General features: G+C 40.3%; 1 protein-coding gene across 10 annotated transcripts in view; it reads right to left on the bottom strand.

Moving 5' to 3' along the window:
• The window catches only part of mark1 (MAP/microtubule affinity-regulating kinase 1), a 172,674-nt gene that overhangs the window by 25,884 nt on the left and 130,052 nt on the right, over positions 1-16,738 (bottom strand). For 7 of the 10 annotated variants that reach the window (XM_048600844.1, XM_048600839.1, XM_048600842.1 and 4 more), the window contains exons 7-12: positions 11,721-11,777; positions 11,335-11,571; positions 7,350-7,469; positions 7,104-7,203; positions 6,086-6,198; positions 4,597-4,750 (exon numbers count right to left, since the gene is read on the bottom strand). In XM_048600844.1, the coding sequence (XP_048456801.1) occupies positions 4,597-4,750; positions 6,086-6,198; positions 7,104-7,203; positions 7,350-7,469; positions 11,335-11,571; positions 11,721-11,777 (781 nt within the window). Of the gene's footprint in view, positions 1-4,570; positions 4,751-6,085; positions 6,199-7,103; positions 7,204-7,349; positions 7,470-11,334; positions 11,572-11,720; positions 11,778-16,738 lie in introns of all 10 variants that reach the window. The other 3 variants (XR_007262857.1, XR_007262858.1, XM_048600846.1) reach the window with 3 other exon arrangements.

Raw genomic sequence — 16,738 nt, 5'->3', positions numbered from 1 at the left:
GAAGCGAACGTACTGCAGCCAAATTTGCAGATGACACAACAATAGGTGGAAAGGCAAGTTGCGAGAGGGATACAAACAGTTTACAGACAGATATTGATAGATTAAGTAAATGGGCCAAAAATTGGCAAACGCAATATAATGTGGGAAAATGTGAATTTGTTCATCTTGGAAGGGAGAACAGAAGAACAGCATTATTTAAATACAGAAAGCTGCGAGACAGAGACCTGGGCGCACTTGTGCACAAAACACAGAAAGTTAACACAGCATTCAGTGCAGCAGGTAATCAGGAAGTATCATGGAATGTTGGCCCTTATTTCAAAGAGTATAACAGTTGGCAAATCTTAGTGCAACTGTAAAGGTGCTGGTGAGACCACATCTGGAGTACTGATAGCAGTTTTGGTCCCTTATTTCGGGAACAATTATTGGAGGCAGTTCTGTGAAGGTTCACTAGGATCTTTTTAAAAAAGTTCTGGAATGGAGTGGTTCTCTAATGAGCAAAGGTTAAACAGGTTGGGACTCCACTCATTAGCATTTAAAAGGATTAGAAGTGAACTGACCTCATTGAAACATAGGATTCTTAAGGGGCTTGACAAAGCAAATGCTGAGAGGTTGTTTCCTCCCATGGGAGAGTCTAGGACCAGAGTGCATAGTCTCAGAATAAAGGGGCTTCAATTTAAGACTGAAATGAAGAGGAATAGTGTCTCTTAGAGGGTTGAGAATCTTTGGAACTCCTTGCCACATACAGCTATGGAGGCAGAGTCCTTGTTATATTGAAGGCTGAGATAGATTCTTAATCATTAGGGGAATCAAGGGTTAAAGGGAAAGGGCAGGAAAGTGGGCATGAGGATTGTCAAATCAGACATGATCCAACCGAATGGCAGAGCAGGTTCAAGGGCCTCAACAGTCTACTCCTGTTCCTTTTTCTTATGGTCTTTGGTGAAGGAAATGAGACACTACTGACAAGGATTGCCTTCTTTTAAAATTTAAGAAAGGAAAGTAGTCAGCCGCAAAAATCTGGGACTTGTTTGTATCCAATTTAACTTACAGATCAAAACTGTGACAGCTAAGAAAATGCTAAAATGGCAAAAAAAATGCTCTCTTGGTTAATAAAACTGGATATTAAGATGGCTTTTATACTTGTAAAGCAAGTATTTCCTTAGAAACAGGAGGCTGAGAAATCACCAGCAAAAGGATAATGAGCATTTCCAGCACCTTAACATGTCAACAATTTTCACAGCATAAGATATCAAGAAAATCTTCAACTCCATTTAAATAAGGCATATATGAATAAATTATGAATGCTGGAAATTGGAATAAAATCAGAAAATAAGCAGGCACAAAAGAGAACAGTCAGTATGAGAGGAAAGATGAAATCAAGGCTAATGTTTGAACTTCTGTACCAGTTGCTGAATGATCTGCTTTGCACTTTTGAGCTTCAAATGACAGGCCTGTGTCAAAAAAATTAGAAGTTTTGCAATCTACGGCACACAATCTAATTAGGACTGTGTTGACTGAGATAATGGTATGAGGCAAGCATTGGCTAGGATAAGTATCCTTGGCCAGCTTAAGGGGTTGATGGTGGATAGGCAATGGCAGACATTTAAAGAACACATGGATGAACTTCAACAACTGCACATCCCTGGCTACCATAAGAGTAAAACAGGGAAGGTGGCTCAACCATGGCTAACAAGGAAAATGAGGGATAGCTTTAAAGCCAAAGAGGACGTATATAAAACGGCCAGGAAAAGCAGCAAACCCGAGGACTGGGAGAAATTTAAAATTCAGCAGAGGAGGACAATAGGTTTAATTTGGAAAGGAAAAACAGAAAATGAAAGTAAGCTCGCAGAAAACAAAAACTGGCTGCAAAAGCTTCTATAGATATGTGAAGAGAAAAAGACTGATGAGGACAAATGTTAGTCCCTTGAAGTTTGAATCAGGTGAATTCATAATGGACAACAAAGAGATGGCAGGCCAGTTGATGAAATACTTTGGATCTAACTTCACTGAGGAGAACACAAATAATCTTCAGGAAACGCTAGGGGACAGAGAGTCAAATATGAAGGAGGAACTGAAGGAAATCCTTTTTAGTCAGGAAACGGTATTGAGGAAATTGATGGGATTAAAATCTGATAAGTCCCCAGGGACTGATGCTCTGCATCCCAGAGTACCTAAGGAAATGGCCTAGAAATAGGGAATGTATTGGTGATCATTTTCCAGCATTCCATAGACTCTGGAGGGGTTAATGGACTGAACGGTATTTCCACTCTTTAAAAAAGGAAGGGAGAGAGAAAATGGGGAATTACAGGCCAGCTCCAAAATGCCGGAGTCAAGCATTAAAGATGTAATAACTGAGCATTTGGAAAGCGGTGACAGAATCGGTCCAAGCCAGCATGGATTCACTAAAGGGAACTCATGCTGGACAAATCTTCAGGAATTTTTTGAGGAGGTGACCAGCAGAGTAGACAATGGTGAATCAGTAGATGTCGTGTATCTGGACTTTCCAAAGGTTTTTGACAAGGATCCGCACAAGAGATTAGTTAGCGAAATTAAACCTGCTGGTATCAGAAGTAATGTATTGACATGGACAGAGAACTGGTTGGCAGACAGGGAGCAAAGTGTTGTAATAAACGGGCCCTTTTCAGAGCGGCAGGCAGTCACGAGTAGGGTACCGCAGTGTTCAGTGCTGGGACCTCAGCTGTCCACAATGTACATTAACGATTTGGATGAATGAATTGAATGCAATATCTCCAAATTTGCAGATGACACTAAGCTAGGCAGCACTGTATGCTATGAGGAGGATGCTAAGAGACTGCACGGTGACTTGAACAGACTGACTGAGTGGGCAAATACTTAGCAAATGCAAATATAATGTGGATAAATGTGAGGTTATCCACTTTGGTCAGAAAAACAGGAAGGCAGATTATTATCTGAATGATGGCAGTTTGGGAAAAAGTGAGTTGCAATGAGACCTGGTTGTCATGGTGGAACAGTTGCTGAAGATTGGCATGCAGGTGCTGTAGGCAGTGAGGAAAGCTAATGGCATGCTGGCCTTCATAGCAAGAGGATTGGAGTTTCGGAGTAAGGATGCCTTGCTGCAGTTGTACAGGGCCTTGGTGAGGCCACACCTTTGAGTACGGTGTGCAGTTCTGATCTCCTAGTCGGAGGAAGGACATTCTTACTATTGAGGGAGTCCACCCCAGATTCCTGTGATGGCAGGACTGACATACGAGGAAAGATTGGGTCGACTGGGTCTTATATTTAGTGGAATTTAGAAGAATGAGGGGAGGATCTCATAGAAACATATAAAATCCTGATGGGACTGGACAAGCTAGATCCAGGAAGAATGTTCCTGATGTTGGGGAAGTCCAGAACTGGGGTCACAGTCTAAGAATAAGGAGTAAGCCATTCAGGATGGAGATGAGAAAGAATTTTTTCACTCAGAGAGAGTTATGAGCCTGTGGAATTCTCTCCCACAGGAAGCTGTTGGGGCCAGTTTATTAGATAGTTTCAAGAGGGAGATGGTCCTTTCGGCTAAAGGGATCATGGCATATGGAGGGAGGGTGTGAATGGGATACTGAGATTGCATGATCGTATTGAATGGTGGTGCAGGCTCGAAGGACCAAATGGCCTGCTCCTGCTACTATTTTCTATGTTTCTATTACATTTGTCCAAAAGCTATTTTTGCTGAAATTACACAAAAGTATAAGTATTGAGTAATAATATTGCACCAAAATCATACTAATATGGTTTTGGAGAATTATACAATTTGAAACTTTCTACAAAACTCTGCAAAAAAAAAAAAAAAAACTGGAACCTGTAGCAGCAACCTTCCGGGGGGCTCCCGGAACAGAGAGAGGGTGGGGGGGGGGGGGGGGGGGGGGGGCGGCTCCCAGGGCAGCGCGAGGGGGAAGCGAGTCCCAGAGCAGTGCAACTTACTTTGAGGCAGCTGAGTGCCCATACAGAGCTGAGTGGAGGCTTGGAGAGGTGTGGGATAGTTGTTGGACCGGGCTCTGGCACCGGCAGTCAGACCATACGCTGAGCTGCTACTATTTGAAATTCATTACTGAACTGTAATGTCAATCCTTTTACCATGTTATAACTAACTTATTTCTAACTCAATTTTTTAGACATAGTAAGTAATGCTACTACATTCCCTTTTATTCCTCTTTTGTATCCAAGATTTGTACCTAGCGACTTGTACCTAAGATGGTGCCATTAGAAGGCAGCTATTGTAGAAGCTTTTCACTGTATTCCTGTATTTCTGTACTGGAGTACACATGACAATAAAGGATATTCTATTCTATTCTATTCAGTAACAGAACAGAATATTAGATTAGTAACAAGTGGAGAGATCATTTTGGGTGTTACCCCTGTGAAAACATCAAATGCTAGTTTTTCAATGTAAACAGGGTACAAAAGCACAAAACAAATAGATCTGGTTTGAAAACAGTGCAAAGTGCTTTGAAATAAAGAAGTGAACTAAATCAATTTTGTTAAAATAATAGAGCAGTTAGGCCTAGTACAGCTCACTGCAGCACTGCACACTCAAAGTTGAAATGTGCAATATTACTTTACGTGTTTGAATGTCATCCCCACCATGATCACTAAACCGCCGCTGTTTCTGATTCGCTGATATATTGCGCTGGACCTTCGAATGTGCCGGAGACTGCGTGGAGCTGTTGTTGAGGTCACTATTGGGTCGAGACCTATGACACAGGTTACTACTGGATACAGATTCGCTGCCTTCAAACTGGAAGTTTGGAAAAATAGTCATTAGAAATAATTCTTGAACTTCAAAATCTCTTAGTTTACTCAGTTTAAATTACATTCTCTTCTATAGCGTTGCTTTAACTATTCTGAGCCACTGAAGGTGAGAAAAGTTACATTTACTCATGTCATCTGCCCTCCACATCTAATGCAATATCATATTGTTAAAAAAAAATCATTTGTTTCCAAATAGTGTGTGTATGAATACGTTCTCGGTCATTTTGTAAAAGGTGATAAACTTTCAGTGCTGTCACTACACTGCCATAAGAAAACAAAGCAGAAGACCTGCACACAGCAAAGGTCCCACAAATTGTAATGATATATATTTGCTTTTAGTGATAGCGGTTTAAAATTAAACTTTGACCAAAACACCATAAGAACACTCTTACTCCTCATCAAATAACATCCTGGGATCCTTCATGTCCATCTAAGGGGGAAGACTGGGTCTCATTTGTGTGACTCATCACATAAACATACCGCTGATAATGCAGCATGTTAGGGTCACCCTAGACTCTGGATTGGAACTTGGAACCCCTGTGTTTTTTTATTCAGAGGTGACCATTACCACTGAGCCAAGGCTGACACTCAACTGAAATCATACGTAGGCCAGAAAACGAAAATGCAGTCTTCCATCTCTGAAGGACATTAATAAATCAGTTGGGAATTTATGAGAAGCTAGTAGACTTCATGGTCATCATTTTACAAAATTAGGGTGAAAGTAACCAGTTATATACGAGTTCATTTTGCACAACTTGCCATTACAAGATTTAAGTGCTACCTCTGTGTTCCTGCCACAAAAAAAAAAGGCTTTTCCCAGGAGGAAGCACAGTTTTGCTAGAGGTAGTGATTTATTTTCTGTTTCTGGCAGGAGTCAGGCAGGGTGGGGTTGTTGGTTGGGGTGGGTGGGGGGAGGATTTGGTAAGGAAGGCAATCATTGTGCACAAGAAGATTGCATCCAGCAGTGCCTTGCCAACATATGACGACTCCCAGAGGTGGGGTAGGTGGGATGGGATGGGGTGCAGGGTTAACCAAGCTGCACCTTGGCATTCACATCACCTCCCCTGAGGAAGTGTCACAAGTCTGCCCTACAGTCTAAACAGAAAATCCTTCATGATTTGCTGTTTTACAAAAACCTCACGTCAATCATTTTCAAATCAGACTGGGTGTGGGAGAGTGTTAAATCTTCTTCAGCAGAGAAGACGACCTCAGCGACTGAGCCATGCGGCAGGATATGGGAGTACTTGACTCCATAAACACACTGAAACACTTCTCATACAACCAAACTTTCCAAATTTTAATAAAATATTATGAAGCTTGCCTCAGGTGGTTTCCTGCCTAATAGCAGGTAACAAGCCATGACTTCATCATACTTCTGCCCCACTAGGGATTCAGTGATTTCTTCTCTTGGGAAGCCCATAGTGACCATTGTTTCTGTAAATATCAATGCAAAACTTACAATGCAAAAGCACTACATATTCTGTTTTTGTACGTGTAATGAGTTCTCATCAAACACCCTCTCAATACAACAAATTAGATTCCTGGTCACAGTGGAAGCTCCACTAGTCTAAGGGCATGAGGATTTTTTCTTCAGGAGAACAGGAAGAGGTTATTGTTCAATGTCTAGATAATTATACAATGGCCCAAATCTTCAGGTCTCTGGTTCATCCGAAACCAGATGTATGACTGGAGATGCACGTCAGGACCCTGTGGAAGTCCTGTAGCACTGACTGCATGGGAATTTTCATTTCCAGTGGGCAGTTTCCCCTGGTTCCCAAGACTATCTGCAAATGACTTTACCTCTGCCGCAGAGGCTTTGGATCATTCTGATGTACTTAATTGAATAGTTACCCAAGAAATGTCAGACCAAACAAAAAAATGTGCGTAAATCTTTGTAAGTTTCAGAAACGAAACCTCAAATCACTCACACTGATGCCCTGGACTATCATCTCACTCATCAGCTGTTGCCTCACCCTCCCAAGTAGCTTCTCACCAACTTTAACATCTGCTCACCCATTCACTAGCATTCAAACTGGACCTTTAAACTTATGTGGCAGCTGGTGCCATAAAAAGGGGGCTTGTCCTGTTTTCAACAGCCCTGAACCTTCCCCATCAAGATGGAGTTTGCCGAGGGAGACTGCACTCCACATTACTGGTAAAGCTATGCTCGGAAGATGCAGCAAGAAATGCAGAGTAGCACTGAGTTGGGGAAAGCTCGAACAGGGCAGCAATCCAACGATGACTGCCCTCCTCAGAAGATCTGGCTCAATGTTGACATTTTTCAGAACATCAGCACAATTAAGCACAGGTTGGTCACACATTAAAATGAACAGGCTTACCTATCCTTTTGGGATCACTATAATCAGGGTCTGGTTCACCGTATGGTTTTAGTTCCTCCTCCTCAAAACCAACATTCATCCATCGGTCCTTCATGATTTGCTGTTTTACAAAAACCTCATGTCAATAATTTTCAAATAGGGCTGGGGTGTGGGAAAGTATTAAATCTCAAGCTTGATATAATTTTTTTTAAAGAAAAAGGTGAAACATTGGTTAAAAATATAAGTCAGCTAAAGAATCTCACTTACTTCCAGACTGCCTCGTTTAGCAGGATTTAATACCAGGAGTTTTTTGAGCAAGTTTTCACAGTCAGTTGACATATAAAAAGGAATTCGGTATTTTCCACGCAACACTCTTTCCCTCAGTTCCTAAAATAAAGGGGGAACAAAAAGATAGGGGAAGTCAAGTTATGTGCGTTGTACAAGACAGAATTAGGTCAGGTCCTGAAATTTTCTGAAACTCCCAAGTGGTTAACAGAAAATTCAATGTTGTGGGATAGTAGGAGGATGCAGATTTTAAGCAAACATACACACTTGATGAAAGGGCAATTCAGGTCCTTTGAGTCAAAAATGATAAAAGCATTCAAATCGCAGTGGTACGAGTCTAGGATTGTACAACAAACGAAAAATAAATCCTTGTGCATTTTTTTTAAATCCAGGAGGGGCCACAGTAAGCTAAATTCCAATATTACTACACAATGTCTTTCCTACCAGTGAGGTATAAAATATCATATTTCAAAATTTTCGGTTTTATTTAGTTCTGATATCAGGCCTTTTGTTTTTTTTGAGGGGGTGTCAGGGGGACTTGGAGGTTGGTGTGGAGGTTGCTAATGTCAGGAGGGAAGGAGCCAGAACGGAGGGGTGAATGACAGAAGGAAGGAAAGGACGCTGATGTCAGAGGCAGGGGAGGTGGGGAGAGGGGGGCTTGGCACAGTGGGTGGGAGGGAAGAGTTTACTGGTTTAGAGGGAGGAGATACAGCGATTGGCAAGTGGGAGGCTGAAGACTTCCATGGAGGGCTGAGGTACGCTCTTGCTTCTCCTGGTCAACAAGGAATGTACTCTCCTTCTACCTTTTAAATAAAAAAACTTAAACAAGTTAGACAGCCCCTTGTGTGGTAATTTAACAAAAAACAGAAATCAAACAGTCGACAAAAACTTACAGAACTGTAACAGAGGTGCTCAACTTCTAGACTGGGCTCAACCTTCCTCTATCTGTAATAAGATTTTCCAAGCCCTGGGAAACCCATGCAACAACTGTTAAGTTTAAATTAAGGTCCCCCGTTGTGCTATGGTAACCCAACGGATGTTCAGGAAATGACCCATCTCTCCAAGATGCAATACTCCCATGCAACAAAAATAGCAATGGAGTGCAAATGCAGAGGAAGGGGTTTACTTCCTGCTTTTGGATTTTAACCACCCTCTCTCCCACTGTGTGCAGGAAGGTAGGGATAGGAGGACACTTAGTATTAATGAATGCAGCACCACATATAAAACAACAAGTTGCCACTGCACCTAAGCCACTGCAGACTACGTACAAAGGTTCTGCTATTCAGTTTTACATTTTACAACAGCACTTTTTGCACTGGTGCCTGCTTTGAAAAAAATGCCAGATTGAATGATTGGTAGTACCAATGGATCCACAATCAATACTTCTCTTTTATAGGATTCCATTCAGCAAGTCAACAAAATACCCTCATGAAAGGATATTGTCAGTAAAATTGAAAGGAAAAAAAATCCCAGTAATATAATCTATTAAATTTGGTCCTTTGGTAATGACATCAACATTTAAAAAACACTAGTATTTTACAAGGTTTTCTAAAGTCTTTACACTTAAAATTTCAGAACTTTTGCCACAGTCTGGCTGATTTAACATTGGCCCACCGAGTGGTGCAGTCATATGAATGCAGCATTTAGGGGCAGAAATAAGCTACTCTGGCTTAACAACATTCAAGGACTCGGCTTCCTCCATATTTTTAGGAACTGACTTCCAAAGACTCATGACAGAGGAAAAACTTTGTTTTAAATGTGTGACCCCCCCCCTCTAGATTCTCCAATCAGAGGGAGCATTCTCAGACATCTTCCCTGTCAAATCCTCAGGATCTTTTATGATTTTTAGCTTCCCTAACTACTTGCTGCACCTACATACTAACCTTTTGTGATTTTGTGATCACTCTCCATCTTGCGGTCTGCAATGTGTCACCATTTAGATAATATGCTTCTTTTTTATTCTTCCTGCTAAAATGGACAATTGTACACTTTCTCACATTACACTTTATTTGTCACATCTTTGCCCACTCTTTTTTTACCCTCCTTCTGTCCTCTTCACAATTTACTTTTCTACCTATCTTTGTCTTTTATCAGCAAATTTGGTAATACCTTCCATCCCTTCGTCTAAGTCATTTATAAATTGTAAACAATTGAGGTCTGAGCACCAATCCATGTGGCACACCACTCATTATGTGGCCTACATTCTTACTTTCTGTTAGCCAGACAATCTTCTGTTCATGCCAATATGCTACCTCATACACCATGAGCTTTTATATCCCATTATAACCTTTAACGTGGACCTTATCAAACACCTTTTGGAAGTACAGTACACCCCACCAGTTCCCCTTTATCCACCAATGCATTTCTTCATTAAAGACTGATCAAACACAATTTCCCTTTCACAAAACTGTTGACTCTGCCTTGAACATAACCAACTTACCCACTATAACTTCTTTAAAAACACCTTCTAACATTGATCCTATGACAGATGTCAAGCTAATTGGCCTATAGTTTTCTTATTTCTAATTCCCTCATTTTGAGTAAAGGAGTTCATTCACTATTTTCTAATGGGACCATTCCAGAATCAAGGGAGATTTAGAAAATTAAAACTAACGCATTGCACCAACTATCTCACTAACCACTTCTATTTTTTGACCTCAGGATGAAATCTGGGCCGCTCAGCTCCAACAGTTTACTCAGTAGCACTTTTCTGTTGATTGGGATTTTCCTTAGTTCCTCCCTCCCTTTTGTTTCCTGATTTATCACTGCTTCTGGGATGTTATTTATACTCTCTGTAGTGAAGACTGATGCAAACTACTTGTTATTCTGCCATTTCCTTGCTTTCCAGGATTAATAACGTAGTCTTATTTTCTATAGAACCAATACTCACTTCGTTAACTCTCTTCTTCTTTCAGTATTTATAGATTCTCTTATCTGTTTTTAGATTTCTGGCCAGCTTTCTCTCATACTACAATTTTTTCCTTTTTTCTCTTTCTTTGTTTTTGTTTGTATTTTGACCTGCCACCTCTCTCTTTTTCTTACATTGGTGTGTTTTCTCTTTATTTATTTGTTTGCAGGATGAGGGCACTGTAAGAAACTATTTCAAAAACATTCTATGAACTCATCCTTTGCCCCCTCTGACATTTCCAGACTTGATGTAAATTAAAATCATCTACGATTATCACTTTGCCTTTCTGATAGGCTTTTCTTGAATTTCTTCCTTTATGGATCATAACAACTAGATCCTCCCCCTGCAACTGCAATTTCCTCTCCAGCCCTGAGAAGATGCACTGAATGCTGACACTGGATACGCCATATGAACCCGGCCTCTGAAATTGGTGTCAATTTCCCTCATTATACGGACTCCCACTATAACTACATTCCTTCTTACCACTTCTTCTAGAATGGCTTCCTGTACCATGGTCAGTTAGCACATCCACCCTGCAGCCTCACACTCATCCAGACAAACTCAAAGAACCTCAAACCTGCTGCACAATTACAAAAGGCCAAGGTTCCTGCCCTCTGGGTCTGCTTACCTGCCTCATTCACAGTCACACCCACCTGTCCCTAAAAATTTAACAAATCAGATGACCCAACTCTAAGTGATGTGACTACCTCCTACAACAAAGAATCCAAGGAACTGTCCCCCTTCCTGATTCGTTTCAGTTTCTACTGTTCAGCCACGAGCTCATGTAGTCACTTATTCTTCCCGCTGTTAAGCCTGGCAGGACCACCGGAGAGAGGATCAGGATAAAAGGAATATCTCCCAATATGAAAAGGAGGAAAAATAGAAATTAACACTAGAGGGCTAGAAAATTGTATCAGACATTCATATACCTCTCAGTAGCTGCCTAAAGGGTAGCAGAAGAGACTCAAGAACAAGGAATTTCACCAATACCTTGTTTCAGGTTATGTCATGTGTGATAGAAAGACAAAAACTGTGAATAAAGTGTTTTAAAAGGATTACCTTTAAATTTTGGCCATCAAATGGCAAAGAGCCACTAACTAGAGTGTAAAGGATGACGCCGAGACTCCAGACATCCACTTCTGGGCCATCGTACTTCTTTCCTTGGAAAAGCTCTGGAGCAGCATATGGTGGACTTCCACAGAATGTGTCTAATTTGTTACCAATTGTAAATTCATTACTAAAGCCAAAGTCTGCAATTTTTATATTCATATCTGCATCAAGAAGCAAATTCTCTGCCTAAAGAAAGGAAGCATCACATATTTACTTTTGTGAACTTCTGCAGAATTTATTTAGCCGTTTAATGAATAAAACCTGAATCTACAGCAGCTATTGACATAAAAAGCAGAACTACAGGAAAAGACAAAATATCCTTCGCTTTCAAGTACCTTAAGATCCCTATGTACAATATACTTCTGATGACAGTATTGAACGGACGACACAATCTGAAACAAAAATCAGAACAATTCAATAATGTTTACAATATGTATATGCAGTGCGATCAGAATGTTGAGTCTCTTGCAATATGCTATTTCAAATATAGAAACTAGCAAGTTTGGCTCGGTTACAGCAGAAGCACAAGTCCACCCTCCAAAGTGAAGAAAACACATGTAGCAAACAACTGTAAAAATGTGGATGGCCAAAATGTCAAATAATGTGGGTGACATTTTTAATTATAAAATAATCCTTATCACAATCTCAATTATATAAAAAGGAAAATGGAAGAAAAACAACACTGCAGTGTTTATCTCCTTAACATTCAGCTTCGTGGAATATCAGCCATAAACTTCATGTTTCAAGTCCTGCCAAACCTTTTTAAAAAACTGAACACAAATTCAAGGTGATATTTTTGGTCAAGAATTTTATTCTCTTTTTTTCTGTCACATGTGCAAGACATTGTTAGTTATTTCACGTTCTTGAAACATAACCTAAACAAGTTATAATATATGAGCAAACAAAAACAAGAGGTGACAACGATCCACTAATGAAACTATAGGCTACATTTAAACGACTATAAGAATACATGTTTAACATTAATCTCTATTAGAATTCTGATCAGTAATAGATCCCTTAATTGTAAAAGATGTATCTATACCAACAGAAAACATGCAACATTCTTTATGCCTTCACGTTCCCCACAATACTTCTCAGTCAGTTACTCTGAGGCATAGTTATGGTAGATAAATATAGGAGCAAACTGGTGAATTAGTTGATGTACAATTACTTAAATACTTGTTCATCTATTTTGGCTTTAGTGATAAAGATTGATAAGAACATCACATTCTTTACCTTTTGTCCCTCCCTTTCCATAACACTTACTCAGCAAAAGCGCAAGAAATCTGTTACATCCACCTTTCATGGCAGATCATCTGTATTTAATGCCATTCTTATAAGCAGACTAAACCATTCCGTTTGGGATGCAGCTGAAGTCAGCACTGGAGCTTGTAAATTCAAAGTAGTTATCAGTGGTTTTATGAGCAGTTTTGATTATGAAGCTATCACCATACAAGTACATATGAAATTTTCTTACTCCAAAAATCAAAGACAATTCTTCATGCTGAACATAAATTCATTCACTGGCACTGACAGAGCAATTGGTCTCTCCCTATCATTATTCAATACAGGAGAGAACAACAACCTACTTCATATGGAGAGACATCACATGCCAGCTTAACCTTTCTGGACATTCCATAATGTATAAGCATCATATCACCTTCACAATTTACTTTACAAAACTTGAATGTGTTGCCACACTCCTTTGTCCAAATTCATGGAACATTCTTCCACAGGAGTTTGCCAGATTTGCAATTAACTTAGTGTAATAATTCACTAAACCCAAAAGAGATCAGAGTTCAGAAAGGTTCTGAAGGTATCATGCATTTCCTACCACTTGAACCTTACTCTAGGTAGGGCATAACCCAACTCGGTCAACTGTGACCCAAATACCTTACAGAATTTTGAAGCATTTCACATTTGACTGCCTTCATCTGAATGTCATGCTTCTCCAAATGTTGGGGCATCTTCTTCAACCTGTCATCATGGATCTACGTATTTGGAACTGACATAAGAACGTCACTCCAGCTCAAGAGGTAGAAATCAGAAGCAGTAGGCCATTCAACCCATTCCAACATTCAACGTGATCATGCCATATTCCTGCTCTCCCTCTCTCCACATCTCTTGAAATTAACTTTTTTTTTTAAACATATTCAAATATGTGGTTTCCACAGCCTTCTGTGGTCGAGAATTCCACAGGTTGATCACCTTCTGAGTGAAAGCACTTCCCCTCCTCAGTCTGAAATAGCCTACCACGTATCCAGAGCTTATGAGCTCTTGGTTCTACATCCCTTGACTGGGCAAACATTATCCATAAGTGACGCACTATTTCCCAAATTCTTACAATACTTGCTTCAATACCTTTTGGAAAATACCAGGGGTTAAAGAAACACTAAATGACGGCCCTAAGACACTGACCTAGACCCATGTGGGTTTAATAGTCAAATGGGACTTTGACTTATCATCTGATTCTACATGCAGATAGGTATTTGTCCCACGACCGAATTAAAAAACCTAATTTTGAAAACATCTGGTTTCCTGACAAAGTTGTGAATTGATCTTCAACATTTGGCAAATTATCGAGAAGGTGACTTTCCAGTCCCAATTTACAGTTGCTTGATAATCCACACAATCTTACATTACTATTTGCCTTTGGTACTACCACAATGGGAGCAACCTGTTCAACTTTGGTGCTAATGCTCTTCATCACCAGTTTTTGCAGCCCTTGCTCTATTTTCCCCCTTGAGAGCATAGGGCGCTGGATGATGCCTGCAGTAAACTGGTCTGGTGTTCCTCTGAACTTATATGATGGCTTTGTATCTTTGAATCAGGTGGCCTGTTCCACTAAACACCCAATGTGAGTATAAGTGACTAACAGCCAGATTTTGAGGTACACCTGGGATGTTACTGTAGTGAGAAACACTGAGATGCTCTGCATACACATCTAAAGACTTTCATCAGGACTGTACTTGTCCAGTCTCCCAATAGAACTTGTTGATGCAGCAGTCGACAAAGGTCAATCCAATCATGTGCACAACCTGGAACATCAACTTGTAAACTATTTTCTCAACCCAAAAAAATCAGTTCTCCACTGACTTGTTGGCAGCTTATCCGATCCAAATTTGTTCAAATACAAACATCGACAAACCCACCTTGTCACCAAATACAGTACACGTTTGACAGGACAAACTAAAAACAGCATGCAGTGTATGGAGAGTCAACAAAGATCAAGCAGATTTATTCCGGTGTCTACGTTTTATACAAAACGGCCACAAAAGGGTGTTATTACATTCATTAAGGTGAGTCAGACATGACATGCTATAATTAGAAAATTGAATAGACCTTCAAACAATGTATTTGCCAAAATTTTATTTCTGCCAACTAATAAGCTGTCAAGTAAAAGATGTCACTGTAAATGTGTAAAAGTACTGAAATTGAATAAATGGTATAGAACTTTTGCAGTAAGCATAATTTAAATTAAATAACAAATTCTAATTCTAACCTTTCATTATCATAGAATCCTTAAAGTGTGTAAAGCAGGCCATTCAGCCCGTCGAGTCCACACCAGCCTCCCAAAGAGCATCCCACCTTGACTCTCTCCCCCACCCTATCCCTGTAACCCTGCATTTCCCATGGCTCATCCACCTAGCCTGCACATCCCTGGGCATGATGGGCAACTTAGCATGGCCAATCCATTTAACTTGCACATCTTTGGATGTGTCTATTTGAAATCACAGCACCCGGAGGAAACTCACAGATACAGGGAGAATGTGCAAAATGCCACACAAACAGTGTTCCATGGTTGGATTCGAACCTAGGGCCCTGGTGCTGTGAGGCAGCAATGCTGACCACTGAGCCACTGTGCTGCCCTACTTTTAAGTTTTAGATACTGGCAACCCTGAGCTCTTCATTTAGGAGATTTATGGGCTCTTGGTGAGCTTTGAGCTTTTATTATGGGACTTGGCTAGCAGAATGTGGAGTAGAGTGACCAGACAGGTGAGGAAGAACGAGAGTAAACACATTTAAATTTTTAAATACTGTTGAAATAATTCTAAACACATTTTGATAGCTTCCTGATCCAGCTCAACGTTTGCAGCTAATTCAATAAGAAAGTCCAGGCCATTGTTTTTTGGACAAAAGATGGGAAAGGGAATGGGCCTTATAACTTGCCTGTTCCAGATCTGGCCTGCATCAGGTCTGCCAAATTGGACAGCAGACCCATCTCTGGATCAATTAAGACTCCAACCTTAGGAAATCCCACTTCCTGACAGGCTGATGTTGAAGGCAGATCCCAAATTAATCCGGTCTCCAAATTCTCATCCTGGAGGGCAAATTCTAGTCCAGAATGTCAGCCACATTCTTTGCATTATCTATTCAGACAATCAAATCAAAAATTGGAAGGACTATTAATTTTAATTTTTTTGCATTTTTAAATGTGGACTTAAATGAGAAAAGAATTGTTTCAAAACCAAGGATTGTTTGAGGATTGCTGTGCGTTTTGAAGGTAAGTAACTGGCTCTCATTGTAAACATTGTGTACACAGCTTCTGGCTCCAGCAATAGTTAGAAGTTTAGTTTGCAGATAAGCTGGAGCCCAAAAGGCTGTCTACAAATGGAGCTTTGCTTAGAAACAGTAGCGTGTTGATAATTGATCATTAGCCCACTGACCAATGACAAAGGTGTTCTGCATGCCAAAAAATGTGATTGGTTCCCAAGTAACTGAACAGCTTACGACTGTGAACAGGATAGAGAGAAGCCTTCAAACCTCCAACAGCACACAAGCTCTCTCATTTCTCAGCAGTAAAAGTGGTTTTGATAGTATGGACAGTATGATAAAAGCCATCACGTCTGAAGAAAGCCATTTTATTTTTCCTCTAGCAGTTGCTTTAAACTGTGACTTTTCAATAAGTCAGAGACCTAAGTGTGAACCAGCCCATGTGCTACCTGCAAACCAGTGCAAACATCCGCAGAAGGCAGATGAGAAGCAGTGTCCTGACCAGCACAAGAACCATCTCAGTGGATCCTGTGCACAGAGACCACTGGGAACCGTTTTCCCAGTCCATCGTAACATACGCATTGGTGTGCGTGTGCGCGTGCGTGTTGATATAAGGAGGGGATTTTATAAAGGATATTAGAGTTTTAACTAGTAGAGTTATGCGCCAACAGTTCATAATTGATTACCAGTAACTAAAATCGATTTATTTGGAATAAAAAGTAATTTTTAAGTACAGCAATTGGTCCATATTATCTATCAACCTGGGTCTAAAAGGTAGGTAAATTAGGGAATTTTGTGTCCTTCCATAAAAATCTTCAACTTTGATGACAACTTCGGGAATAACGGGTCTTGATTCCCA

The sequence above is a fragment of the Rhincodon typus genome, chromosome 9 (genome assembly GCF_021869965.1).
Source record: "Rhincodon typus isolate 14 chromosome 9, sRhiTyp1.1, whole genome shotgun sequence".
Classification (NCBI taxonomy): domain Eukaryota; kingdom Metazoa; phylum Chordata; class Chondrichthyes; order Orectolobiformes; family Rhincodontidae; genus Rhincodon; species Rhincodon typus.
This window is presented reverse-complemented; position numbering and strand designations above follow the sequence as displayed.